This window comes from Lolium rigidum, chromosome 6 (assembly GCF_022539505.1).
Source record: "Lolium rigidum isolate FL_2022 chromosome 6, APGP_CSIRO_Lrig_0.1, whole genome shotgun sequence".
NCBI classification, from domain to species: domain Eukaryota; kingdom Viridiplantae; phylum Streptophyta; class Magnoliopsida; order Poales; family Poaceae; genus Lolium; species Lolium rigidum.
Window position 1 is genome coordinate 110,109,354 of NC_061513.1, and position 27,266 is coordinate 110,136,619.

The following is a 27,266-nucleotide window of genomic DNA, read 5'->3' on the forward strand; positions in this document are numbered from 1 at the left end:
CCCTCGGCTCCCCTTCGTCTCGTCTTCCGGGAAAATAGGATTTTCTTACATAATTTTCGGGCGAACCTGATCTTCCGAAATATTGCATTCCGACTCGCTTTTTCCAGCAAGTAACTCGACCCCGTGCGCGATCCTCCAATAATCATGAAACATGCAAAATAGATGAAATAACATAAGTATTATCTCCAAATATGAAATATATCAATGAATAACAAACAAATTATGATATAAAATAGTTCCTCCAATAATCATGAAACATGCAAAATAGATGAAATAACATAAGTATTATCTCCAAATATGAAATATATCAATGAATAACAAGAAATTATGATATAAAATAGTGATGCAAATTGGACGTATCAGCCGCGTAAAGGAACTCCATGAAGTTCTAGTAAAACCAGATGAAGGCCGACTGGACATAGTTCTTCTGAATAAAAGCAACCTCTTGAAGAAATGTTTATCAAAACTTGCATTGGTATTAGACTTTCAGGTCTAGTATCGTAGCTAGTGCATTAAACACCTCTTTTCTATAATGAACTTGTTGGTACGCTCGTACTCATACCACTCTTAAATCCCCTGCTTAGATTGTCTGAACCATCTGGAGGAGGACAACGACAATCCTGAAGGAGCCGACATCATCGGCTATGAAGAACCAGACCTCTCTGAAGGTGTCGAAGGTGTAGACTACCTTATAGTCTACGGAACCGGGGAGGGTTCCGGAGGAGAGCAAGCGTAGACCGTTAAGTAGTATTAGTAACCGAGCAGTACGAACTCTTTGTACTTAACTGCTCGGTGGAATAAATGTATCACCTAGTAAGACTTTTATATTGTAAGTTAAGATGGGTTCGCCCCGAACCCAGGAGTATCCCTCTTAGGACCCAGGAGGAGCTCCGAGATGATATGTACATTATGTTTGTAATAATAAATGAATGAGTTATGGACCTGCTATGTTCTGTTGTACTACTCTGAGGGATGTAATATTTGCGAAATGGTACTTCGTGAATGTTATATCAACGACTGGCATACTACAACATGCAGTGGTATGCAGGGTCACCACACTACTCCCCTCCGCCGCAGCCTGCCTCCTCTCCGGCGAGCCATTCAGTCGCCTCTGACGCCGCTCCGCCGCTTCCCCCGCCACTCCTCCGTTCGCAATGGGGCATTTAAGACGCGTAGGTATGGGAGGGGGTGAATTGGCAGCGGGAAGCAACTACCGCATCCACCGGGTGTACGGTCGGAGGCGGACCGCGCGAGGCGGGCGTGCTCCGACGGCGCTTGGAAGCGGGCGGCGCGGAAGTGGCCACGTGCTTTCGCGCGCCGGGCAGCGCGCGAGGAGGCGCGAAGAAGGAGAAGCGGAGGCGCCCGCCGCTACCCCCGCGCGGCGATGACAACGACGACGACATAGACGAGCCGCCTGTAGCCTGCGGGAGCTCGGCGAAGGCAGCGGCGTTCGAGGTGGCCGCGCTCATAGTCGCGTAGGAGTCGTCGACGCAGAAAACCCCTCCGCCGCCGCAAGAACTGCCCAGGTGACAATTCGGAGCCTAATCTAGTAGTTTAGGTCTCAAATTATCGAATATAGCTCGAACTGCCCGTATTTTGGCTAGTTTAATGTACATTATTGACGAATGTAGCTTGATCGGAGTAAAATGGGTTCAATTTCGCAAAATCGCGAGTTTGATTTTCCTGCGACGTTTGATTTTTGGTTTTTCAGTTCGCGAGTTCGGTTTCTGATCTACGCCGTGACAAAAACCATCTAAACTCAACGGTTTGGGAGATCGAACTCAGCGTTTTCGGTTCGTAGATATACTTAGAGATGCTCTAAACACATACAACTCGAGCTGGACTGCCGGAAATTCAATTCGGCTCCCGGGTGCATATGCTCCCTCTATCAAAAAACTATATTTCAAAATGTCGAAAAATTTTGACAAAAAATTCTACATGTACATCTCCACAATATACGTACGTTCGTCAAGTTTCGCGAGGAACCAATATGTTTTGTGGTCTGTGTAAAAAAGAGAAAATTTATCTCCTGAAAAACCTTATTTTCAGCATTGAATTTTGTCTTTTTTACACACGTCACACGACAAGTCGGATTTTTATGAAACGACTTTGTGAGCGCGTAGCACGTGAAGATGTACGTTTGAATTTTTTCGTTTCAATTTTTTATAATTTCAAAATGTATGTAACATGCATTTCAAAATAAAGGGAGCATATGCTCCCATGTGCCAAAACACCATTCCCGACTGGACTGCACCTTTTTTTCATACACATGTTGGTATTTCTCCTCTGCAATTTTATTTTTGGGTCCAAAAAAAAATCAGGAGAACATCTGAGTATGGGAGCGCGTACCTACCTGTCTTTACAGCTCTTGTGCACGTCAGCGAGCGTGCGGAAGCATTGCCTGGCTTGGACCGGAGTTGGATTTGAAGAGAGAAGATATTTTGACGGCGCAGAGAAAGAGAGAAGATAATATTGATGCGGTACAGTTGGGAGTTGGGACCTGTGCAGCGTTCGGAGAGAACAAACCAAGCCACTGATTTGCCGGGCCCACGCAAAGAGCACCCCAAAGCATCTCCGCGACGAACGAACGGAACAAAACGAAACGTCTCAAATTCGCTAACGGCAGGAAGGCTGGGCAGGTGGCGACTGGCGAGACGCCGGAGAGGCGGCGCTGCGCAGGGGACAAAGAAACAAACAAGAGGAGAGCACGCACAACGGCACAAGACAGGAGGGAAGCCAGCAGAGCGAGGCAGCGGGAGAAGGGACATCGACGGCGCGACAGGGTGAGACTGACTACCCGGTAATGAAATCCGTCTCGCGATTGCTCTCCCAAATCCGTTCCTTCTTTTACAGAGGTAATCTAAATCCTCAGATATTTTCCGTTTTGTTCTCTCTCTCTAATCAGGTGTAAAAACGGCAGAAGATTGAGCCGCCGCCGCCGCAGCAGCAGCAGCCGCCAGGGGTCTCAACGGCGACGGCCAGCGGAGGGCCGCTACTCGCCGCCGGTCGATTGAGCAGGTGAGACTTTTAAAGTTTTACTGCCTCCGTAGATCGCCGTTAGCTTCAAGGTTCCCCCAGCTCGGAACGGTCGCCGTCGTCCTCCCAGCCGAGCGGGGCCTCAGTGGCAGTATCGTAATTTCTCCCACTGCCGTTACTGTTGCTAGCACGTCCCGACTCCCGTGCGGCGTGCGCCACTCCAAAGTCCAAACGACGATACGACGTGTTCATCCCTGGGATTTCGCTCGATCTTGTGGCGAACTGAGAGGTGGGGCCCGCCCACGAGGGGGTGCGGTGGCCCACTTGCCATTCTAAACTGACGCAGTAGACCCCTCTGCATGCGGCGTGCGTTTCGCCTTTCCGGTCATGGCGTCAAGCGGCTACAGAGAGGACGCAATAAAACAGCGGCGTGCGGCTGATTAAAATAGAAACCAGGGTCACTGGCTCACTGCTGCTAGTAACGTCTAGTTTAGGGACCGTGGGGATTTCAAATCTGCAAGCATATTGTTGTGCGCTGGTGGGGACCACCGGGAGAAAAGCGTAAAGAGGTGTCTGGTCTTTTTCTTTTTCGAAAAAGTTGGTTTCTTTTTCCGATCAGGAATTTACAAGGGAATGTCGTTCTCTTTTACCCCCTTCCCTTTGACGGTGATGTAGCGAGGCTGTGGTTTCTAATCAGTACCAACATTTTAGGCCTTAGTCGTGTGTTAAATTAATAGCTCCGATTAGAGCAAATACCAAACACTTACAAACAGCTTAACAGGCAACACAAGCAAACTACGGATTACGAAAAAAAAAAAACACAGCCTGGTACACCTAGACCATAGCTCGACGTCGAGAGGACACCTGGAAGTCAGCGAGGTCTAGGGGGAGGCCACCGAAAAAGTGTCATCGTCTGCTCCAGCCAGACATCAAGCCGCAAGCTCCGTTGTTTGTCTTTATCTCCGGAAAGGGCCCGATGTTCGTCTCCCCGGCTTGAAGGGTGTCGTAATGCAAAGAGATGACCGCAATAAAACAACAAAACTAAAAGAACTACGTCGTTGGGGGAGAAGCCATCAGAGACACCCATGAAGCTTCACCGAGAATACCACCACCAAAGGCTCAGCCGCAACACCGAATCGAAACTGCTGGGCGAAGATGCACCAAAGAAGACAGGATGCCACGACTGCTGCTCGACCAACACCTCTGCAGTTCCCAAGATTGCGCCTTCGAGAAGGCCAACAACATCGCAACGCCATGGCCGTCTGCAAGGAGAACCAATCCCAGAGAGAGGAGAGGTAGTCTAGAATGGTACCTCGACGAGGACTTCAAGTAGGAGCACGACTCTGGTGGCAGTGTCCTTGTCGTGACCAGCAACGCTGACTAAGGGTTTCCCCCATATATTCCAGCACCAACCTGTGTGCCTAGGCATCAAGATTCGGCGGGCAGAGACCGCTGAGAACATGACATGGCAAGGGGACGAGCAAAGCAGGCTCGGGGATTCTTCTCCTTCAGATCTGGAGCAGGCCAACAAAGCAGCCCTGCACCGCGACCTTCGTCCGTCGACTGCACGCTGCCCGTGCTGCCGAGAGAGAGAGACATCACGCGCCACGGCCACAATCCGCAGGGTCAACACCGTCCTCGACCCCGGGACTGGTGTTCTGTAACCCTCCACCCAAGGCAAAGCGGCGAGATCCATGCCGCCACCTTCACCGGTGTCGCATGTTATGCCCTGGGGCACCTCTAGTTGGGGAAGCGGGGGAAGGGGGGGAGACTAGGGTTTCTAAACCCCCGAGCTGCCTCTTGGGAGACGGTGCGAGGGAGGGGCCAAAAAGGCCATTGCTCTTGATCGGTACTAAGCTCTCTAGCGTGGCGCAAACACTGACAGTGAAAAGCAAACAGAAAGCGTTGTTAGAGGCTTTTAAGAGAAGTGATTAGCATCAATTATGCCCGGAAAACAAGCGTCACGAGGACAGGTTCCCCAAAAGCAGTTGCTGCCCATCGGCGACAGATACACCTTGAACTTTCGGAATTTTGTCGTGCCCTTTTTCCTCTGAATTTCAGCCTATAGATCTTGATTGACGTTCGTGGTTTTATATGTGCCGTGCCGTGCACCGCTTTCAGGCTGCTAGCGCGGCTGTACCCCCAGCGCTCGCGGTCTGGTTCTTTTCGGCTCTCAAGCGGGGACACGGCACGTGAGCCGAGCATGTAGGCAAGTGTTTCCAATTGTAGAGCAGGAGTAAACAAAAGTCTGATGGATTCTTATGCCATATGGCTCCAAATTAAAAGTTCCCTTCGCTTTCTCACCCACAATTCAAAAAGTTATCGCACACGAGTCCTTTTTCCCACTCATTTATGTCTGGAATTGGAGTGAAAGGTCCCTCGAGCTTCAATGTACGATTGACCACCGAAAGCGTTTTCTACACGGGTTCGCTAGGAGTTCCAAACATGGGGAAAAAAACATGAAATTGCTAGTACTCCGAATTTCCTTTTCTTTTTTCGTAAAATCTAGATTGCAATCTAAGCATTAGAAGAAAGTGCTGGAGAAGATGATGAGACGCCACACACCGGAAGAAGTGATGTTCACTTGCTGACCCCCTTTCTGTACTTCCCGTTCATTCTTATCAGCGTCATCATTATCCCAACCGAAAAACACAGCGCACGGAAACACTAGCAAAGGTTAGAAACCCCAGAAGCAAAGCAAAGCAAATCAAACCAACCCCCTCAAACCCCAACAGACAAGAACACAAACGAATCCTGTAGAATCGAACAAACGCGCCGTCACATGATTCTCCCCTCAATCTCCGCCTCCTAATGTACTTACTCCTCTGCTCAATCTTGATTCTTGACTGGTTGAGACTGTGCCTGTGACTGAATGATTGCTAACGCAGCCACCGCCCCCTGTTTTGCAGCTGCCTGAGAGATGAGCCGCCTCCGCAACCGCCGGCCCCCCGCGGGGTCGGCGGCGGCGTCGGCGGAGCAGCCGCCCGTGCAGGCGTCCTACAACATCGTCCCGATCCAGGACGTGGTGATGCACGGGCAGCACCCGTCGCTGCGGTTCCCGGAGGTGCGCGCGGCGGTGGCGGCGCTGGTGCACGTCGCCGACCTGCCGCCGCCGGCGCTCGCCCGCGGCTGGGACTCCCACCGCGCCGACCTCTTCGACTGGCTCGGCCTCACCTTCGGCTTCCAGCGCCACAACGTCACCAACCAGCGGGAGCACCTCGTCCTCCTCCTCGCCAACGCGCAGCTCCGCGCCGCCGGCACCCTCGCCCTGCCCCGGGACCACCCGCCGGACGTCCTCCACTTCTCCATCGCCCAGGACATCCGCAAGAAGCTGCTCAAGAACTACGACGCCTGGTGCGCCTACCTCGGCCAGAGGCCGCACGTCCACGTGCCCCGCCGGAACGCCGGCGTCGACGTCCGGAGGGAGCTCCTCTACACCGCGCTCTACCTGCTCATCTGGGGGGAGGCCGCCAACCTGAGGTTCATGCCGGAGTGCCTCTGCTACATCTTCCACTACATGGCGCTCGACCTCAACCACGTCATCGACCGCTCTGTTGACATCGAGACTGGCCGGCCTGCAATCCCTGCCGTGTGCGGCGAGGATGCTTTCCTCATCCGCGTCGTCACGCCCATCTACACCGTGCTCACGGCCGAGGTCAAGGCCAGCTACAACGGGACCAAGCCGCACTCCGCCTGGAGGAACTACGATGATGTCAATGAGTACTTCTGGAGCAGGCGGGTTTTCAAGCGCCTCCAGTGGCCGCTGGACACATCGAGGGGCTTCTTTGTGCCGCCGGGCAAGTTTGGCCGCATTGGCAAGACTGGTTTTGTGGAGCAGCGCTCATTCTGGAATATCTACCGCAGTTTCGATCGGCTGTGGGTGATGCTTATACTCTTCTTTCAGGCAGCCATGATCATTGCGTGGGATGGTCGCGCTTATCCGTGGCAGAGCCTCAGGTTCCGGGACATCCAGGTCCGTGTGCTGTCGGTGTTCATCACTTGGGCTGGGCTGCGGTTTATGCAGGCGTTGCTTGACGCGGGTACTCAGTACAGTCTCGTGTCCAGGGAGACTAAACGGATCGCTGTCCGGATGGTGCTCAAGGCGTTTGTTGCTGCAGGGTGGACCATCACATTCAGTGTGCTTTATGTGCGGATGTGGGATCAGCGGTGGCGAGATCGCAGGTGGTCCTTTGCTGCCAATACCAGGGTGTTGAATTTCCTTGAGGCAGCTGCTGTGTTCATCATCCCACAGGTGCTCGCGCTCGCCTTGTTCATCCTTCCCTGGATTCGGAATTTTACGGAGAAAACCAATTGGCGGATTCTGTATGTGCTCACCTGGTGGTTCCAGACCCGCACATTCGTCGGCCGTGGTCTGCGCGAGGGGCTTATAGACAACATCAAATATTCCTCCTTCTGGATCCTCCTTCTTGCTGCCAAGTTTAGCTTCAGCTACTTCCTCCAGATCAAACCGATGGTGGCGCCAACAAAGACAATATTCACCCTCCATGACATCCGGCGTAACTGGTTTGAGTTCATGCCTCACACAGAGCGGCTCGCTGTAATCATCCTGTGGGTCCCAGTTGTCCTCATCTACCTCATGGATATCCAGATATGGTATGCAGTCTTCTCATCGCTTTATGGGGCACTTATCGGGCTTTTCTCGCATCTGGGGGAGATTCGCAGTGTTGGGCAGCTGCGGTTGAGGTTCCAGTTTTTTGCGAGCGCAATGCAGTTCAATTTGATGCCAGAGGAGCGCCTGGATAGGGTTCATGGTGGCATCCGCATCAAACTCTATGATGCAATTCACCGTCTGAAGCTGAGGTATGGTTTTGGCCGCCCGTACAGGAAAATCGAAGCAAATCAGGTGGAAGCTAAGAGGTTTGCACTGATCTGGAATGAGATCATTCAGACTTTTAGGGAAGAGGACATCGTTAGTGACAAGGAAGTTGAGCTTCTTGAGCTTCCACCAGTTGTATGGAAAATTCGTGTGGTACGGTGGCCATGCTTGCTGCTGAACAATGAGCTGCTTCTTGCTCTCGGTCAAGCAAAAGAGCTGGTGGCTGATGACAAGACACACTGGAGCAGGATAAGTAGCATTGAATACAGGCGATGTGCTGTGATCGAAGCTTATGACAGCATACGCCAGTTGCTGCTGGAGATCATTGAGGAGAGGAGTGTTGAGCACATTATTATCAATCAGCTGTTCCTTGCATTCGATAATGCTATGGTAGATGGGAAATTCTCTGAAGAGTACAGACTGAACTTGCTTCCTAAAATCCATTCATCTGTAATCACCTTAGTCGAACTGCTACTGAAGGCAGACAAGGATCAGACCAAGATAGTCAACACCTTGCAGACCCTCTATGTCCTCGCGGTTCATGACTTTCCTCAAAACAGGAAAGACATAGAACAGCTGAGGAGAGAGGGGCTTGCACCGTCAAGGCCGACTGAATCCGGGTTGCTCTTTGAGGATGCCATAACATGCCCTGGTGAGAATGATCTTAGCTTCTACAAACAGGTGAGGCGCCTGCATACAATTCTCACATCCAGGGATTCCATGAATGATATCCCAAGGAATCCCGAGGCTCGGCGGCGTATATCTTTCTTCAGCAACTCCCTCTTTATGAACATGCCTCGTGCTCCCACAGTCGAGAAGATGTTGGCATTCAGCGTTTTGACCTCGTATTACAAACGAAGATGTCCTGTATAACAAGGACCAGCTTCGTCGTGAGAATGAAGATGGCATTTCAATCTTGTATTATCTTCAGAAGATCTATGAAGATGATTGGGGAAACTTTTAGAACGCATGAGGAGGGAGGGAATGGTTAAGGACGAAGATATTTGGGCTGGAAAATTTCAGGAGCTCCGACTTTGGGCCTCATATAGGGGCCAGACCTTAGCAAGGACTGTTAGGGGAATGATGTACTACTACAGGGCTCTGAAGATGCTTGCTTTTCTCGATACTGCGTCTGAGATAGACATTACTGAAGGTACAAAACGGCTGGCTACCTTTGGCTCAGTTAGGCATGAAAATGATGTGTATCCAATGAATAATGGTCTCCAACAAAGACCTCAAAGGAGGTTAAGCAGAGGAGCCAGTACTGTGAGTCAATTGTTTAAAGGTATGGAAGATGGTGCTGCTCTCATGAAGTACACCTATGTGGTCGCTTGTCAGATATATGGAAACCAGAAAAGGGGAAAGATCAACGTGCCGAAGATATCCTGGCTCTTATGAAGAAAAATGAGGCCCTCCGTGTTGCCTATGTTGATGAGGTCCGTCCTGAGATGGGTGATATGCAATACTATTCTGTGCTTGTAAAATTTGACCAGGCCTTGCAGAAAGAGGTTGAGATATACCGGATTAGGTTGCCAGGCCCGCTGAAACTTGGAGAGGGTAAACCTGAGAACCAGAACCATGCCATCATATTCACAAGAGGTGATGCTGTACAAACAATCGACATGAACCAGGATAATTATTTTGAGGAGGCTCTCAAGATGCGCAATCTGTTAGAACAGTACAGCTATAATCATGGAAGCCAAAAGCCCACGCTGTTGGGAGTTCGAGAACATGTTTTCACTGGATCTGTCTCTTCACTTGCTTGGTTCATGTCTGCACAGGAGACAAGCTTTGTTACCCTTGGGCAGCGGGTTCTAGCTAATCCACTGAAGGTTCGGATGCATTATGGGCATCCAGATGTATTTGATCGCCTTTGGTTTTTGACCCGAGGTGGTTTAAGTAAGGCATCCAGAGTAATCAATATCAGCGAGGACATATTCGCGGGTTTCAACTGTACCCTACGTGGTGGCAATGTTAGCCACCATGAGTACATCCAGGTTGGCAAGGGCCGTGATGTTGGGCTTAATCAAATATCGATGTTTGAAGCTAAGGTTTCCAGTGGTAATGGTGAACAGACCTTGAGTAGGGATATCTACAGGCTTGGTCATAGAGTGGATTTCTTTCGGATGCTTTCAGTGTTTTATACAACAATAGGGTTCTACTTCAACACCATGCTGGTGGTCTTGACAGTTTACACATTTACCTGGGGACGCCTGTATCTAGCTCTGAGTGGTCTGGAGGCTGGAATTCAGGGCAGTGCTAATGCTACTAATAATAAAGCCTTGGGTGCCGTGCTAAATCAGCAGTTTGTCATTCAGCTCGGAATCTTCACTGCCTTGCCAATGATCCTTGAGAACTCTCTTGAACTGGGGTTTCTACCTGCTGTCTGGGATTTTTTCACAATGCAGATGAACTTTTCATCTGTCTTCTACACATTTTCAATGGGAACAAAAAGCCATTACTATGGCCGAACGATTCTTCATGGTGGTGCAAAATATCGTGCTACTGGCCGTGGCTTTGTCGTGCAGCATAAGAGTTTTGCTGAAAATTACAGGCTTTATGCTAGGAGCCACTTCATAAAGGCGATAGAACTTGGAATAATACTGACTGTGTATGCCGTTCACAGTGTGATTGCCAGGAACACACTTGTTTACATAGTCATGATGCTATCTAGCTGGTTTCTAGTGGTGTCGTGGATCATGGCTCCATTTGCTTTTAACCCATCTGGCTTTGATTGGTTGAAAACAGTGTACGACTTTGAGGACTTCATGACCTGGATCTGGTTTCCAGGTGGTATATTTTCGAAAGCTGAGCACAGCTGGGAAGTGTGGTGGTATGAGGAGCAAGATCATCTAAGGACTACTGGCCTCTGGGGAAAGATTCTGGAAATAGTGTTAGATCTCAGGTACTTCTTTTTCAGTATGGGGTTGTATACCAGCTCAAAATCGCAGATGGAAGCAGAAGTATTGCGGTGTATCTGCTTTCCTGGATATGTGTGGCTGTGATATTTGGTGTTTTTGTCCTAATGTCATATACTCGGGACCAGTATGCTGCAAAGCAACATCTTTACTACCGGGTTGTCCAATGTGCTATCATCATTCTTGGAGTGCTAGTGCTGATATTGTTCATGGAGTTTACTGAGTTTCAAATCATCGACATCTTTACTGGCCTTTTGGCATTCATTCCTACTGGCTGGGGTTTGATTTCCATTGCTCAAGTAATCAGGCCATTCATCGAATCTACTGTGGTCTGGGGCAGTGTTATTTCTGTGGCACGTTTGTATGAGATACTGCTTGGGGTGATTGTTATGGCACCAGTTGCATTGCTGTCCTGGCTGCCAGGATTTCAAGAAATGCAGACGAGGGTACTGTTCAATGAAGGTTTTAGCAGAGGCCTCCAAATTTCCCGTATTCTTGCTGGCAAGAAAACAAATGTGGCTTGAGGTACTTCATAATAAACTTTCTTGATTTTTCTGCATGTACCGAGCATCCACTTATATTACTAAACTACTTGCATTTGTACACTGAACTGTGATGCTGCAAGTAGTGGAACTTATAGCTTAGTGTCCTAGGAATCGTACTATCTCAGGCAATGACATCTGAAGAGTCTAGGAATGATATTTGATGCTTCTAATTGCCAAACTGATGCTTTCAGTAATGATAAAAATAGCTCTGTTTATAATGCGATTACCATGTTGGGCTGGTGGCATTGATGAGCTCAACTTCTTCGCAAAATCAAAAATGCTGAACACTAAAGATAGCTTCTTGTGTTATCTGTTTATCGTCACAGTCTGTATCATATACTGCTAAGTTTCAGATAGCACGACAGTCATTAATTTAGTTCTCTAGTATGCTCACATGTGCCTTTGTACGGAAACAAAGTTAGTACGGAACATTTAGAATTAAGTTGTTGTTCATGGAAGGGGTAGCCCTTTGAAGATTATGCTAAATAACCTCATTCCTGCAGGGCCCTAACCTAAGTTATAATCTTGCACCGGAAAAATACTGGACGGTGCACTTTCAGAATAGTTCTAACCCTGGGTTTTTCTTGTCCTGTTCTTTTTGGCAGGTTCTAACCAGGTTGTTGCAGTTAGGCAATGATCATTCATCTCTGTACAGCTCCAATCTGGAAAGCTTTCGGTGACATAGCTTAGATCCATATTGAACTCTTTTGGTGGCGCTACTAGCGATCTAGTTTAGATGTTCAGATTGGCATAACTCGGGAGATTTAGGCGTTGGGTTTGGCACCTTTTTAGAGCTAGTTGTGTGTAGATGATTCTGCTGCAGCACCAAACATGAGCACCTTAATAGAGTTTGTTGACCTGGCTAGAAATTCCATCTCTTGTACTAGGAGAAAAGTTGTGTAATTGGTTGATGGAAATTCCTCGTTTTGCTTGATTAAAATTGGCGCCTCCATCCGCTCGCTAGAAGAGACCTGTGACAGTTATGTGGTGCTGCTGACTTGCTGGTTGCTGCTGAATGTTGCAGTCTCGGTGGTTCAATGCCACAAGATTTGCTGTGTACAAACTGCACCACTCGAGCCATCCTGTTGGTAGGGCACGCTCTTAGCCGGTTATTACCACAGCGGTGAGGATGCGTTTGTTCGGTACTGCGATTGTTTGCGGTGATTTACCTCACTAGTTTTTGCTTATTTGATTGTTGGGTTAACTAACCTTAGTGCCTCTTTTTTTCACATTGGTTACAAATGAGATCAGCACATACGGGTCTGACGAACTAGGTGCAGTCGATAGTTTGGATATTTTGTGGCAGCGGGCGTGTAAAGCAGTTGTCCCTAGAGTAGTAGTATGACTGTCATAAAGTGAGGTTTCTTAATCTCCCTGAAATTTGATTCGGTACATAAATTTAGCCGGTAGAGTTAAATTGGCCCACTGAGCTTATAGATACTAGATAGAAATCAAAGTCTATGTTGTAACTCAAATCGCCTATCTACCTCACTTAGAGCATCTCCAGTGGTCTCCAAAAATCTTTCCCCAATATTCCACTCTTCTAATGTACCATAGGACTGTAAAAAAGAGGTTTGAGTAGATTGTAGAATTACTTTAATTTCTCTTTCAAACCTAAACCAGAAGGGTAAATTCCTTCACTCCTCATGTGTTCCATTCCTTTATATCAAAAATGAATGAATAGCGTCATCGAAGTAAACATCTCGTCCTATGCATTTCCTCCAATATTCATCTGAATCAAAAGGACTCATAAAATTTCATATGTGTCTATGACATTTCTTTTTGTGGGGAGTTTCTATGACAACTATAACATGTACTCAATAGCTACAAGTATTTTTGCATTTTCTTATTGTGCAACCGAACAACATTATTTTATTGATTCTTGCATTTTTTCGTTCTTATAGGGTTTGATGTACCATGCCATTCTATTCTTGCATTTTTCTATTAATCTGTTTTTTCAAATCTTACAAAGCAAAAAGGCCCTCTAAGGATTATTGAAGGACTTCCTTCATTTTTTTTTGTAAAAAAAGGACTCGTGTCCAAAAAAAAAATCATGTGTGTGTCGTTTGATTCACATCTTTTTAATTCTTTGGAAATTTCCTATAGATTCTTGCATCATTTTTAAAGTTACCTTCCTTCCATTCAGATGCAGATGACATAACTCTTTAATAGTTAATTTCCTTCCGTTCAAAGGATTTTCAAAAAAAAATTGTAGGATTCAATAATAGATTTTTTTTATCCATTTTGGTTCATTGGAACAAATGATCAAAAGTTTCTATAGATTGCTTTCCTACACGTCAATCCATAGGATTCCGACTAGGACAACTATTACTTGTACCCAATCTCTACAAAAAAAATTATACAAATTTTATGTGGTGCAACCACTCAACTTTTGTTACTCACTCATGTGTTTAAGATTCCTATACCATGTGCCATGACATTCTATTCCTCTGTTTTTCTTAGTACTATGTGTTTCAAATCGGCGAACCAAAAAGGTCCTCAAAGGAGTTCCAAAGGATTATCGGAGAATTTGTATCCATGGGTTCTTTATGTGGGTGTCATTTTATTAGTAGGATTTGAATCCTCGGGATACTTTCGTATGAATTCTTATGTAGATCATTTTGGGGGAAACTTCATCCATCCAAACATCTTATTATACTTTCTCTTAATCTTCCTGTGCGTGGAACACTCTTTGATGCCATCTATATATGTTTTTAATCCTTTATAACTCGAGAAAAAAACATCCTTGTTCTATATTTTATATTCCTAAATTTGAAAACTCTGTGAATTCGAACGAACTCTTAAGGTTAAGCTTGTTCTGTTCTCAACTCTCTTTTTTTTAAGTATGTTCCTTTCTCAACTTAGCTGAACTTAGGGTGGCGGCGTATCATATCGCTGAGCATGCGAAGCCGGAGATCTTTACAAGCCATTTTTAACATCATACCAATTATACTGGATGGAGAAGAACAACAAAAAAACCCATTAGAATTGAAGAAAGTAATCAAAAACCACCGGAGCCAAAAGTCTAAAAGAGGGATATTTCTGTCATGAAAAAGTAAAACTAAATGGAAGAGGGATATTTCTGGGTGGGATGCGGCAAGAATCTGCTGCAGGATGTCATTCAACCACGGCAAGACAGACTATATATTCCCCACTGAGCATTTTAGCCTTTTGGAAAGTAGAAACGGATAATGGCATTTGACTCCCCACGGTAACGTCTATGGCTCCGATAATGGTAGTAGTAGTAGGAGTAACGCCTAATTTAACAACTCCTCCGCATCGTTAGTGGCCTCCTCGATCACAGGCCCCGTATTAAAACTCACCCCGTCCCATCTAGGGTTTCCTCCCGAGTCCAAAGCCCGCCCTAATCCTGTTTCCCAGCTTCTTATCTGTAACCTGTTTTCTCTCTCTCCATGGCCACGGCGGCGGCGGCGGCGAAGCGGAAGCCGGTGTTTGTGAAAGTAGATCAGCTCAAGCCAGTCACGAGCGGCCACACGCTCGTCGCCAAGGTGCTCAGCTCCAAGACCGTCCTGCAGAAGGCCCGCGCCGGCGCCGGCCCTGGCCCGGTGGCCAAGCCCACGAGAATCGCCGAGTGCCTCATCGGCGACGAGACCGGATGCGTCCTCTTCACCGCCCGCAACGAGCAGGGTACGATCTGGCCCTCTTTTCTCTGTAGTAATATATACTCTTGGTCGCGTCATGCGTGTACCGTGAGTAGTCCTTTGACTTGGGAGATTGGTCAAAACCCGCGTGTTTATCGCTAGATACTTGGATTGGTACATCAGTGAGTCAGTGCTTCATGCTACAGTATGTAGGCTTATACAAGTAGGTAATGGGATCTTAATGTACAATGTTAGATTATTTGAATTCACAGTTTTCACAGGTGTTCACAATCCGAGTATTGGTTGTTAAAAAAACTTTGGATGTCCTGTCAAACTTTTAGCCCGCCAATGCATGATAAATAACGGTGGTCTTGTTGAATGATAGTATTTTGTTAGCAATGATTATAGATGTATTATCTTTGGAACCTCTTTTTGTGAGGAAAATATTTTGCTGACACACAGTTGTCAAAAGCCCTTGAGCTCCCAAAGTTCACCGAGTCTATTTTGCTAGTCAATGTTATGGGAGCCAGTAGTACGATATATAGACTTTTAAGCACATCTTAAGTTTACTGGAAGATAACTCCATTGTACTTTTAGAAAATTGATTGTTTATAAGTGTATAATCTTGGATTGTATTATGCTTTAGTCATAATTTCATTTTAGCCGCCCCAAATTATTTTGGAAGTTTTCACATCTTATTATATGTTGCCTCTTCCAATAGGCATAATGCAAAATAAATGATTATTTCAAAAATATACTCATATGTTAAAGGACATAGCAATATAGATCGTTCAATCCTCAACTCATTTGTTAGGGTAGGTGGCACCACTCCTCAACATAAATACATGATTAACTGACTTGTTTCGTAGATAAATATGGTGTTATGTGTGAATGTCTAACAATCATATACATTTTGACAGTTGACATGTTGAAGCCTGGTAATACCGTTATCATCCGCAATGCAAAGATTGACATGTTCAAAGGGTCAATGAGGCTTGCTGTTGACAAATGGGGCCGTGTTGAAGTCACTGAACCGGCAAGCTTTGATGTAAAGGAAGACAACAATCTCTCGCTTGTGGAGTATGAGCTTGTCAACGTGGAAGAGTGAATGCCGCGGTCTATTTAGCTATTATTAATCAGAAGTGCTTTCAAAGCCTGCTGGTCAAATTCTACTTGTTGAGTTGTCAAGAATGTGAAAGCTAGAGCTTCTGAGTTTAGATTGGAGTTGTTCGCTCGAACTATTGCAAGTTCATTCTTATCATGCAAATCTATCTACGAGTGATTGTTAGTTGTTGCAGCTGTTGTGTCCGTAAGAACAAATGTCATGTGCTGATCAGTGACATGCTGATAAGATCTCCGTCTTCTAAACGGATAGATGCATCTGCTGCGTCATTAGATTTGCATTACTTTCTGCTTGTCATATCTTCCAGTATTGCTAGCTTTGGACTTGGATTATGTGCAACATTAGCAGTTGCCTCAAAGCAAAGGGCTACAGATGTTGCCACAGGAAACATCGGGCCCTTCATTTTTACTGTGCATATACACAATTCAAGATCATGATGCACACAATTCAACCTTACTTCAAATCTAAAACTTGAAATTCAAATTGAAACCCAAAACTGCAAGCATAGTGTATCGTCACAACACAAGTTTCATCACATGAAACTTAATGACCTTGCTCTCCATAGAACTTAATATTTCCTCCACAAGGTCAACACTGTTCATGAACAGCAGTCTCCTAACAAAATAAAATAGGCAAGTAATTTTGTCTCTAAGTTTTTAATTTACCACCCATCTCATTAAACTTGGCACTCAAAGCAATAGAAAGAAAAAACCTCGCCCATTCTTGCGCGGGGTCTTACTAACAGGACTTCGCTGCACGGGAAACGTAAACTCACAACCATTTATGCGCTGGAGAGACCGTTTTGTCTTTTGTGCCATATTTTATTGCGAATAATTCCGACAACCTCAGAAGAAAAAAAGGCATTTACTTATTATAGAGATGGTGCCATTTGACTCTTTTTTTTTATTTTTTTTAGCCCTACCTATACCTCAGTCTTCCGAGAAAGAGAGGGGGTTCGCATAGAGAGAACAGTATTAGTAAAGCAAACCCACGCTTCGGGAAGGTGAGGTGAACTAACAATTCCTAGTTTATTCGAGACTTGAGCAAAACTCAGATTGGAGAAGAATATGGTCCCTGGGTTCCATTTATTGGAACTATGTTCCTTTTTATTTTTGTTTCGAATTGGTCGGGTGCTCTTTTACCTTGGAAAATTATAGAGCTACCCCATGGGGAATTAGCAGCACCCACGAATGATATAAATACTACTGCTGCTTTAGCTTTACTCACGTCAGCAGCGAAGGATTTTGCTGAACGACAGCGGAGGGTACAGGGATGAGGGGTGCTCAAGAGGATGGGGGGGAGGGGTGGTAATTCTCACAGTAAAGTTAGGAGGGCAGTTGCACCCCTAGTTCAGAAAAGTTCAAACCCCAAGTTTAACACTTTGGTGTCTCATTAAAGTCGGAATATTCTTTAGTGGGAGGCGACGTTCCGGTCGACAGTAAGGCACATGTGGTGACTTCGTCAATCTCAAGACCGTCGGATGAAGTTTCTTGCACGCAGTCTCTCGGAGGTACTCATAGGGTAGGATGTGCGTGCGTTCATAGGTATGTACGTGTGTATATGTGAGTGTTTACGTATGTACAGTGTTTCGCAAAAAAAAAAGGTTTATAACTGATTTTTTCAGTTAGAATTAGGGTAACTTTTCAGTTACATATCAGGTTCCATCAGGTTTATACAGCTGCAATTGAGATTTTTCTAGTTACAACTTTTGGGCTACAATTTGGCTGCATTTGAGAAAAATGGTTCACACAGCAAAAGATATTCACAATGTACATGAGTTATTAACGTAGTCAACATTGTGAGGATGACATCACCGAATGAAGCTAATTACCCGTCAAATGGGGAATTAAGCTAACTATCCGTTGAAAGAGAATTAGTCACGTTTTTTGTGATCTATCTGCCTCACCCTCACGTATCCTTAATGATACTACGTGGCCTACAGTGAAATTAGCGCTTGGCAGAAGATAGGCCACTAAGTTCGGCATACAATTCGTAAAAAAACAGAGACTCAGTGATTGGATTGTATTGCACGCTTTTTTTTACAATGCCAATCACAACAAAGATAGAAGCAAAACAATGGGCAGCGGACACTTTCAATTAAACATTATTTCTCCAGGAACGCCATAATCTCAGACATGAACAGGTACAGTTCTGAAGACACTTATGCGCACTGAAATCCCAGAATATTACAGACTGGGAAGAAGGCGATAAGAAGGTACTTTAAATTCAATGGGGGAGGTCTGTAGCAGCGGCTCGGGCAACAGGAAATCATCCATCTACACATAGAAATGAACAATCTAAGCTCCAGATCTTCAACTGAGATCATAAAAAGTTACAGCCATAAAAACTAGTTTTGCTCCATCTCCACAAATTCCATTTTGCATGAATGAAACAGAATAGACATGGCAAAAATAAATAGCATGTGTCTTCCTCCCAGACGACCTCCATTGTCACTACTCACAAGTCTAGAGATATAAAATGGGTCAAACAGACATTCTTTTGGCTAGAAGGAGAGGCATGCAATAATCATAAGTAACATGCATCCAGCATAAAATAAGGTTGCATGTTTGCATTACATGGCACATGATTGTGAAGAATCAATACAAGATGTTTCCAGAAACCCTATTAGCCTAACATTTCTTCAAAATGAAAGAAAAACAGAACCCTAACATATTTATGTGCTTCTCATGTAAGGCAGTGTAAAATTCTAAAATTGGGATACTAATGAGTACCAACTTCACAAGAATTGTAAATGAAATGTGATAGTTTTAAAATAACAGGGAAAGTGGGGAGGGCCTGAGTTCCAATGTCTATGTTGCTGTGTCCATGACTGATCAGATAAATTTATCTACCACATGCAAGAAACAACATAGTTTTGCACAGCAGATCTGGTTTTCCATAAAATGCATCTTGTAAGGATCTTGACCTTGTGTTTCCGTGCAAACAGCAGAAGGAAAATTTATAGAACACACTACAAACATATGCTATCATGGATACTCCTTAAAATGTGACCAGACCTGTATATTTGAGGTGAGGAGATTAAATCTGCTACATTCCACCTAGAAACTGTCACACGTCATCATTGCCAGCTGGGTCAATACAAAAGAATCAGTGACCCTTAATGTGGAAATTATTATTTATGACTACTATGTGCATATTCAAATTATAACGTTTAAATACAAAATTTACATACAGCTTCAGCTAACCAAGCAAAGCAAACGGTCTCTGGAATGGCCAAAAGGCGCAACAACTACAATGGTAGCTCATAATTGGCGGTATTTGGAAGATTTTATGTACGCACAACATTTCTTTGTGAGGGGAACTCCAATCTCACACACTTTGCAGGACTAGAATAAACATAAAAGGGGAAACAATATATTGGACCATCATGAGAAAACGAAGTAATCTTTTATACGATGTTACATGTTTACTTGTTCAATGATCGATCCCATACATGAACTCCTTTAAATAAATTCCTCTTTCAGTGAACTCTTCTGAACAACAAATTAGTAAAGGAACTTAACCATCAACTGTTATTACTGGGTCCTTAACGTTTATCACCTTTTGGGGCTCGATGTTCATCTATCTTGACCTACAATAAGGACCATGTGGAAGCATAAGATTGGTTTCAGCATGCCAAATTTCATGATCAGAATTTTGGTTTTTATCTATAGAAAAATGGCATTCATTCACACAAGTTTTGTTGACATTCGTTAAATGTATTCAGAGCATTGTCGTGAGATGGGCATTGAGAGTTGAGACACTTTACAAAAAGGTAATGACTACATGATCGCCACTAACACACATCAAATTCATATGCACTCTTTCAGATTATGAAGGAAAAGTTGAGCTAAGCTGCAGTGAACTTTGTGAACGGTCCAAAACTACTCTGCTCTGCAGTCCATATCAACAAACAACTAGGCGTAATAACTGAAGCCATGTATGATCGCAAAACGAAAAACCATAAAAGTCACGAAAAATTACCTTCGGACAGCCAGCCGAACCCCTTGCAAGCCGGGGCGGCGAGGAGCGACGTCATGAGCGCCGACGCGGTGGCGCTGTGCATGGGCATCAGCGACTCCACACAGAAACTGGTCATCTCCAGCGGCGACCTAGAGATGCCGAAAAACGGAGACGAAACTTTTCATCCAGATCCAGAGAATGGGAAACGAAAACCGAACGTTCCTAGCGAGCCAGTAACTAAGAGATCTCGTACCTTAGAAGGAGGCGGGGAGCAGAAGCAGGGAGCCGCCTTGGGAGAGGAGCCGACCCAGCGCGGGAGGCAGCTCTGGCCGCTGCTCCGCGGAGGGAGGAGGCGGTGGATCCAGATCGGAGGAAGGATCTCGCGGCGGCGGCGGCGGCGGCCATTGCGACGGCGTGTGCGAGGTGCGGTGGCGCGCGGCAGTGGGAGGGGAATGGAGGCTAAAACCCTAGCTGGGCTGGACGGGGGCGGCTGTTGGGAATGGTGCGAGCCGTAATCACTTTATTTACAAGCCCATTTACAATCGGGTAGCTACCTACAACATTCACGGGTTAGCCTCGCTCTAACCCAGTTTAGTTATGGGCATGTTGGCCGCCGGCCCATCGCCACTCCACATTCATGAGAATATTTTCGAAAAGAGGAGAACTCTACTCTATACATTGGTTAGGGTTGTAAATGTATAATCTCCGTCCTGAATCCGCGTATGTATATATTTTAAGGATATGATACGTAATTATAAAAACCATGCTGATACAGAGGCGATAAAGATTTTGGTTAAACGGATATAATGGAAGATATGGTATTGCTATTATCGGGGATTCTCCGCCATATTTGATCTACTCAAGTTGAATTATTCCATTAACTAGCCTCATCGGCAAGCCCAATAACCAATTAATACATTGATCTTTGAGAAAATCACCCATTTATCTCCCAAGGTACATAATTTATCACCCATTTATCTCCCAAGGTACACAATTATGTATCTCCCAAGGTACATAATTAACCCCAAGTACGGCATGTACTTAGTAATCAGATCTTCGTCCTATGTTTGTCACCCTGCAATCTTGCGTCGCAGGTCACACCATGGACATCAATGATACCATTTGGGAGATGGTAGATGTTCTACTATTTTTAGATGGAACCTTCTCTAATTGATTAGTATACAATATTATCACGATCAATTATATATAGCTTATATTTATGGGCAGCGCTCAGCGTCGGGCGACCGACCCGGCTGATAAAATCGGTTGCTGTTCCGGCCGTCCGATCGCGATCTACCGGCTAGAATTAGCAGCATTTTGATTTTTGCATTTTGCCCCCGGTTTTTGGAAAATCAATCCGCGGTCCTAAGCCTATCAGTTTAAACCGAACATGTGTTTCCCTTTGCCCCCAAACTTTCAGATATTTACAACAAAACCCGCTGTTTAGTATAGCAACAAAAACCCGCCGCTTTGTGTACAAAAAATAAAAAGTATTACAACAAAATTTTCACAGTAAATCTTCGCATATATGTACAACAAATTATCAATATATTTACAATAATAATTAACAACAAAAACAATATTTTTTATTTGGGTGTTTACAATAATAGTCGGTTTCCATGCAATAATATCTTTACAACAAATCGGAAACATACTTACAACAATAATTAATAACAAAAACCAACATTATTTTATTTGGATGTTTACAATAAAAGTCTGCTTTCATTCCAGAAATATCTTTAGAACAAAGCAGTAAAATATTTACAACAATAATTAGCAACACATGCCACAAATAATTTGGGTGTTTACAACAAAAGTCGCAAACATCATCCACAAAAACCACAGACTATTTACAACTAAAAAATATATTTTTGCAAATAATTCAAAAGTTGTTAAAAAATAATTTAATTTGCTACAACTTGAATTACAACAAAAATTGCAAACTATATTTACAAAAGGTGTCAAACGATTACAACAAAAGTCTATTTATTTGCAAACACTGCAAAAGTGGTGAAACAACAATTAATTTGCTACATATTGAATTACAACAAAAAAACACCAACTATGTTTACAAAAAGTCACACACGAATACAACAAAAAATTGATGCACAAAATAAACGAAGCAGCGCACCAGCAAATAGTTCCTATGTGTCTTGAGTGGTGGGCCAGAACGTGTGGACGAAAGTGATGGGCCATGCACGCGAACAGGTGATGGGCCAGATTTCAACCAAACCAGCGAGCCGAGGCCCAGCAGCGAGCGTTGAACCGAGCGACCGATCTTTTCCCTCGATCGGTCGCCGGATAACAAGCGTTTTCCTATATTTATTTGCTAGTAACTATAATTTCTTATCCAAATTCATAGTATGATATAGTCTAGATAGAAAATCGAATCTCATCATTATCCGTTTCGCTGCGAATCCGACAAGGCAATAAATATGGAGAGAGAAATATATGATCCCATATGTTAACATCCTTAACATCAGTCGACGCACAATGACAAAGTTACAGTTGATTTATTGGACGGGTCAGGCTACAACATAGCAAGATTTTCTTTAGCATTAACAGTCTTGCTGGCCAGCCCAACAATAAAAACGAAGGAATGCGTAAATTCTAGGTGGGCCACAGCCTAGGTCGGCTCAATGTAGCTCCGCCCCAACCAATGCATATAACTATTCTTATCGCAAAACTTTAAGCAAAGGTCTTACAAAGTGAAACTTATAGAATACGAAGCTTAGCAAATGCAATAAATAATACTTTCTCTGTCTAATGAAACATGTTTTAACTTTGTCTAAATTTAGATGCATCTAGACATGAGACGGAGGAAGTACATAATATACATGACTCACTTATTTAGCAAAGATTTAACTGGTAGACCAGCATCAAAATTAGCTAACATATCATGTGTTAGCATCACCAATTCTTTTTATCCGGATTCTATAAATACTCGTGCCTGCAGACGATGGAGAATGAAAAAAAATACAGATCTAGTGGCTAGCCTTGTGAATAACCTAAAAAAAGCCTTAAAAAATACTCTCCCTATTGAGAACATCATAATCACGAGCAATTCCATAAAGCCTGGCATAAATCCCACATTGTTACTCGAATTTGAGCCTTAAGCTGCACATTGATCCCTTCAACAAGTTAGCGACCATATTCAATATATTAGTTGGCATGGTCATGTGCACAAAAGGTCTTGAATTGCTTACTCCTTGTCACAAAATCAGTGTTTCTTATTTCCATTAGAATTATGTTTTGCTAGGCTATTCTTTGTCAACATTCGGGAAGAAACACCCTTTTGAAAGGATCGAAATGTCGCATAGAGGTAGAGGTGAATATGTGTTCTAGAACAAGTATGGGTTTTTTAAATGGTGTGAAATTAACTAGTCTGAAAGTTTTTTAAAGCAAACCCTAAATATCTAGGCTTCGGTAAGTGCACCAAAAAGTCTATGATTACAAAAGATTTTCAATTACAAAAACAAACAAGCAATTAAAACTCTACACAACATATATCAACAACAATTATCACCGTGGAATGTAAAGTGGACAAGATACCACCGGTGTTTCTACCGAAGTTTGAATATCCACTGATATTAGACTCCCTATTGGAGGGTACCCTTATTCCTTTTATGTATTGCGGATGGGAATTTTTCGTTCTTCCATATGCAAGACATATTGAATTATTGTTTTTTCTATCTCAAAACTAGCTCCAGATCGTCTCGAGGTCATTACAAGCTGACTATGAACAAAATTTTACAGCGCAATCTTTAACTCGACGTAGTCTAAGCTCGCTCAAATTTTAGTACGAGTAAAGATGAACCTAGTCTAACTCAACCAAACTCGACTTGTTTGCAACCGTACTCATAGTCCACTGCCTCCGCCCGGAGATCAGCCCCTCAAGCGATGGTGGCCAGAAGAGGAGGTTGATGCCGCTGCCTGATCGTGGGTGCCGCCCGATCCACTGCACTAGGAAGCTTCCAGTAATGCCGCCCTGTCAGCCCTATGGAGTCGCCATCGTGATCCACCCACCCAGGCCCGCTGGCACCATGTCCAATGTTATCGGCAGTGGTGGCAAGGGTGATGCCTAGTTGGGACTTGGCGCGCTAGGGTTTGGTGGGCGAGGGGGCATTTGTTTTTCCATAAGATGGCTACATAAATCCACCGGCGGAACAAGGAAAATAGAAACGACTATGCAACTTGTGTCGTTTCTTATCAGATGAATAGATGAACATTGATTGCTGATGGGCACTACCATATACGACGACTTCGATACTTTATTATTAATTTTTCAAATTAAACCAAGAGAACTTTTTCATTCAATTGATTTTTCATTTTTTGATCTGTCGTGTTGTTGTTGGTCTATCGACAAAATCAGAATGCTGGTTAAAAAGAAAAGAGGCAGCGAGCAAGTGTGGGTTTGTGGTGCCAAACCTTGCAAATAGATATGTAGGACTGTAGGGGGGTTTGTACAAACTGCATGGTGGTGAAACATACCATGATCTTTTTTCTTTTCGAAATGGGAGCAAAGCCCTGGCCTGTGCATCAACACACAACCTTTTATTGCATTATTAAGGAACGGAGTTATGAAGTTGTACATCTCATGAATCAGACAGAGTATACATAAAGATCAACCAACAAAATAAAATAAAAAGTAGGGCCCTTAAGCTTCTTACAAGCCGCCAACCACATTGATTGTAGATAGCCCGTGTTACCGTCTCTAGATGGCTGCATCCGGAATTCATATGCGTCCGTTGCGCCTCTAATAGCATGTAAGACCATTTGAGGATCCAAAAATATGATCTGACCGTTGGTAGAAAATAATTCGCCACCGATGAGAATTTGCAGATCTGCATGACGTAGTCCATTTCAGGTGATATCGTTCCCGTCAAACCTTACCGTGGTGGCACCATGCGGTTGAATGCGCATCAACTTCCGAACAAAAAGCACCGAGCTTCCGAGGCCGGGTTTAATGAACCGAACGACTTGTTGTACCGAACAAAAGTGGTACAGTTCTTCTTCCCCAGCTGTAGGTACACACAGCCGGCCGGTCGTGGCCGATTGATGGCCGATAGGTCGTTGTTTGGTAGGTGCCACCAGCCACCAGCATCCGATGCAAGCTAGCTAGCAGCAGTGTGCACTGCAACTTCGCCATGCAGCTTGTCCTTGTCGACAGGACCGATTATGGCCTACGTGTTGATTGGAGCTTGAGTTTGTCTGCTGGAATTATTGGGCACGGCCCCTTTGTGTGATCCATCAGCGATCTATGCATGCAATGCATCGACGTGAAGCGAGTAAATCGATTTCACAAGGTAGGTACCCTCGGAATAGAGAGGCTTCACACGTTCGTGCGAAACGGGAATCTTAGTTAGATCCAGCAAAACCCAAAATATCCGGCTGATCAATCATGCCTTCACGGATGAGACTTGATTACCCATTATTTTCCATTCTAGCACACGACCTGGGGCCCGTACGTGCACCGACAAATTGAGCAGTACGGTACTCTCCTTTTCATACAGTATTTTTTTGTCGCGATTTTAGTTTAAACTAAATCATGATAAGAATTATGAAACAGATAGACCAGAAAAAAAGCATGTGGTAAACCATAACTTAATATCAGTAGATACTCCATTACTCAGACAGGCAATTCATCCGTACATACGATTCATCACGATTCCACATTGGCAGCTGGGTAGCTCAACCTTAAGTAGCGGAGTAGCAGTACGTAAGTAGTAACGACGATGTACTAGCTTTGCAGCACACAAGGAGCAGTGATGCAATTAGGTGGAGGTGACGTTTTGGCTCATAGGAGCAAATGCTCCCATTATATAAAATAATTAAAAATTAATTTTTAAAATGTTAAAAAAAATTGGCATAAATTTTTTGGTATACATCGTGACATTCTATGTTCGGACACAAGTTTTCGTGGAAAAACAACATTTTGTGTGGTGTGTACAAAAAAGACAAAAAAATATGCTGTATGTAGTCGTGTTACAACATCAAAATTTGTCTTTTTACAGGAGCCACATAAATTTTTTTCTTTTTTTGAAAATTTGTGTACCAACATAAAATGTTTAGATGTACATGTAAAAATTTAGTTTAGAATTTTTTGACACTTCAAAATATGGATTCACATAATGAGAGCAAATGCTCCTATGAACCAAAGTGCATTTCCCCAATTAGGTACACTTCTCAACCAGCAATATATCACACAACGTATACGATGATCGCAAGCGGAAACGTACTGCTCGCTCACGGATTGTACTGCTCGTTCTGGTCTTCCTCGAAGCCGTCGTCGTTCTGCTCGTTGTTGCCGCCGTACCTCCCCGACCGCCTCTCGCCGCCGGGGCGGCCGTACCCGGAGCCGTTGTCCTCGGACTCGGGGCGCGTCCGCACCGGGTTGGACTCGCGGCCGTAGCCGTACCTGTCGGCCTCCACGTCGTAGTAGTAGCGGCCGTTCTGGTACAGCCTGGTGTCGCTCATCCCGTAGTCGCCGCGCTTGCCCTTGCCGCCGTGGCGCATGTACGACAGCGGCCGCCCCCTGCCGCTGCCGTTCTCGGGGAACGCCGGCTCCTCCTTCTCGCCCGACGATTCTTCTTCTTGTTCTTGCACCGGGACAGCCTCCGGCACGACGTTGGTGTTGGTGGTCGTCCGCTTCTCGGCGTCGTGGTGCACGCCGCGGCGGAAGTAGGCCGGCGGGTACCTCTCGTTCTCCTCGGGACGGCCGTAGAGGCCGTACCCGCGGTTGCTGCCGCCGCTGGACGGCCGCGACGAGAACGCCGCCGGCGCGCTGTTGGCGTCGAGCGCTTCCGTCGTCCCCGCGGTGGTGGTGTCCGCCGCCTTGTCAGCCTCGGCCACGGCTTCGGGGCGCGTCATCTTGCTGAAGAACATGCGGCCGCCCCACGCGTCCACGCTGGGCGCGGGGGCGGCGAGGAGGACCGCCATGGCGAGAAGGAAGAGGTGGGACGCAGAGGAAGCCATGGAAGGAAGCGGCAATGGATCGTCGGTGGTAGCACAACGCAACGCAGCGCGCGTACCGTGTGTGTGTGTTTGTCTCCGTGCGCGCCCTCCCACCCGTATATATAGCCGGTGCCGATATGCTACCACCAGCTTATCGTTGTAGGATGATTGGACCGCTTTGGTAGCAAGTGATGGTAGAGGTAGAACAGAAAGGGAAACAATTACGCAGGATAGATTGGAACGGGGCCCGTGCACGATACTGCGACGATGATCGATGCGTGGATTGCGGGGGCAAGGACGGAGGGCGTGAGTGCTTGCCTGCTTGGTACAGTCGGCATGATGGAATCG

The 27,266-nt window shown here is 45.2% G+C and overlaps 3 protein-coding genes, 1 non-coding gene and 1 pseudogene across 4 annotated transcripts; 3 read left to right on the plus strand and 2 right to left on the minus strand.

Annotated features, from left to right (window-relative positions):
* Positions 1-5,560: 5,560 nt before the first annotated feature.
* LOC124658928 lies at positions 5,561-12,226 on the plus strand (annotated as a pseudogene).
* LOC124668783 lies at positions 8,883-8,963 on the plus strand. The gene has a single exon (XR_006991866.1). It is a non-coding gene; the product is annotated as a small nucleolar RNA J33 (small nucleolar RNA).
* A 2,248-nt stretch (positions 12,227-14,474) lies between the features above and the next one.
* On the plus strand, positions 14,475-16,175 carry LOC124661479 (uncharacterized protein At4g28440-like). Its single transcript, XM_047199335.1, has 2 exons — positions 14,475-14,924; positions 15,799-16,175. The coding sequence occupies exons 1-2, from the start codon at positions 14,690-14,692 to the stop codon at positions 15,984-15,986; spliced, it is 423 nt and encodes a 140-aa protein (XP_047055291.1). The 5' UTR covers positions 14,475-14,689; the 3' UTR covers positions 15,987-16,175.
* A 1,831-nt stretch (positions 16,176-18,006) lies between these two features.
* Positions 18,007-20,369, minus strand: LOC124663103 (protein NUCLEAR FUSION DEFECTIVE 6, mitochondrial-like). The gene is made up of 4 exons (XM_047200846.1): positions 20,218-20,369; positions 19,986-20,113; positions 19,019-19,090; positions 18,007-18,277 (listed from the first exon to the last, which is right to left on the minus strand). Exons 1-3 carry the CDS (start codon positions 20,367-20,369, stop codon positions 19,071-19,073), a joined length of 300 nt encoding a protein of 99 aa, XP_047056802.1. The 3' UTR covers positions 18,007-18,277; positions 19,019-19,070.
* Positions 20,370-26,210: 5,841 nt separating this feature from the next.
* On the minus strand, positions 26,211-26,939 carry LOC124663105 (protein E6-like). The gene has a single exon (XM_047200847.1). It carries the CDS (start codon positions 26,937-26,939, stop codon positions 26,211-26,213), a length of 729 nt encoding a protein of 242 aa, XP_047056803.1.
* Positions 26,940-27,266: the final 327 nt, after the last annotated feature.

What these genes read in the sequence shown, in the direction of transcription:
- LOC124661479 (XM_047199335.1), top strand. Translation starts at nt 14,690, where the DNA reads ATGGCCACGGCGGCGGCGGCGGCGAAGCGGAAGCCGGTGTTTGTGAAA. An exon ending in CACCGCCCGCAACGAGCAGG is followed by an intron (nt 14,925 to 15,798) that starts GTACGATCTGGC and finishes ACATTTTGACAG; the next exon opens with TTGACATGTTGAAGCCTGGT.
- LOC124663103 (XM_047200846.1), bottom strand. Translation starts at nt 20,369, where the DNA reads ATGGCCGCCGCCGCCGCCGCCGCGAGATCCTTCCTCCGATCTGGATCC. An exon ending in GCTCCCCGCCTCCTTCTAAG is followed by an intron (nt 20,114 to 20,217) that starts GTACGAGATCTC and finishes CGGCATCTCTAG; the next exon opens with GTCGCCGCTGGAGATGACCA. An exon ending in GTTCGGCTGGCTGTCCGAAG is followed by an intron (nt 19,091 to 19,985) that starts GTAATTTTTCGT and finishes GTATTGACCCAG; the next exon opens with CTGGCAATGATGACGTGTGA.
- LOC124663105 (XM_047200847.1), bottom strand. Translation starts at nt 26,939, where the DNA reads ATGGCTTCCTCTGCGTCCCACCTCTTCCTTCTCGCCATGGCGGTCCTC.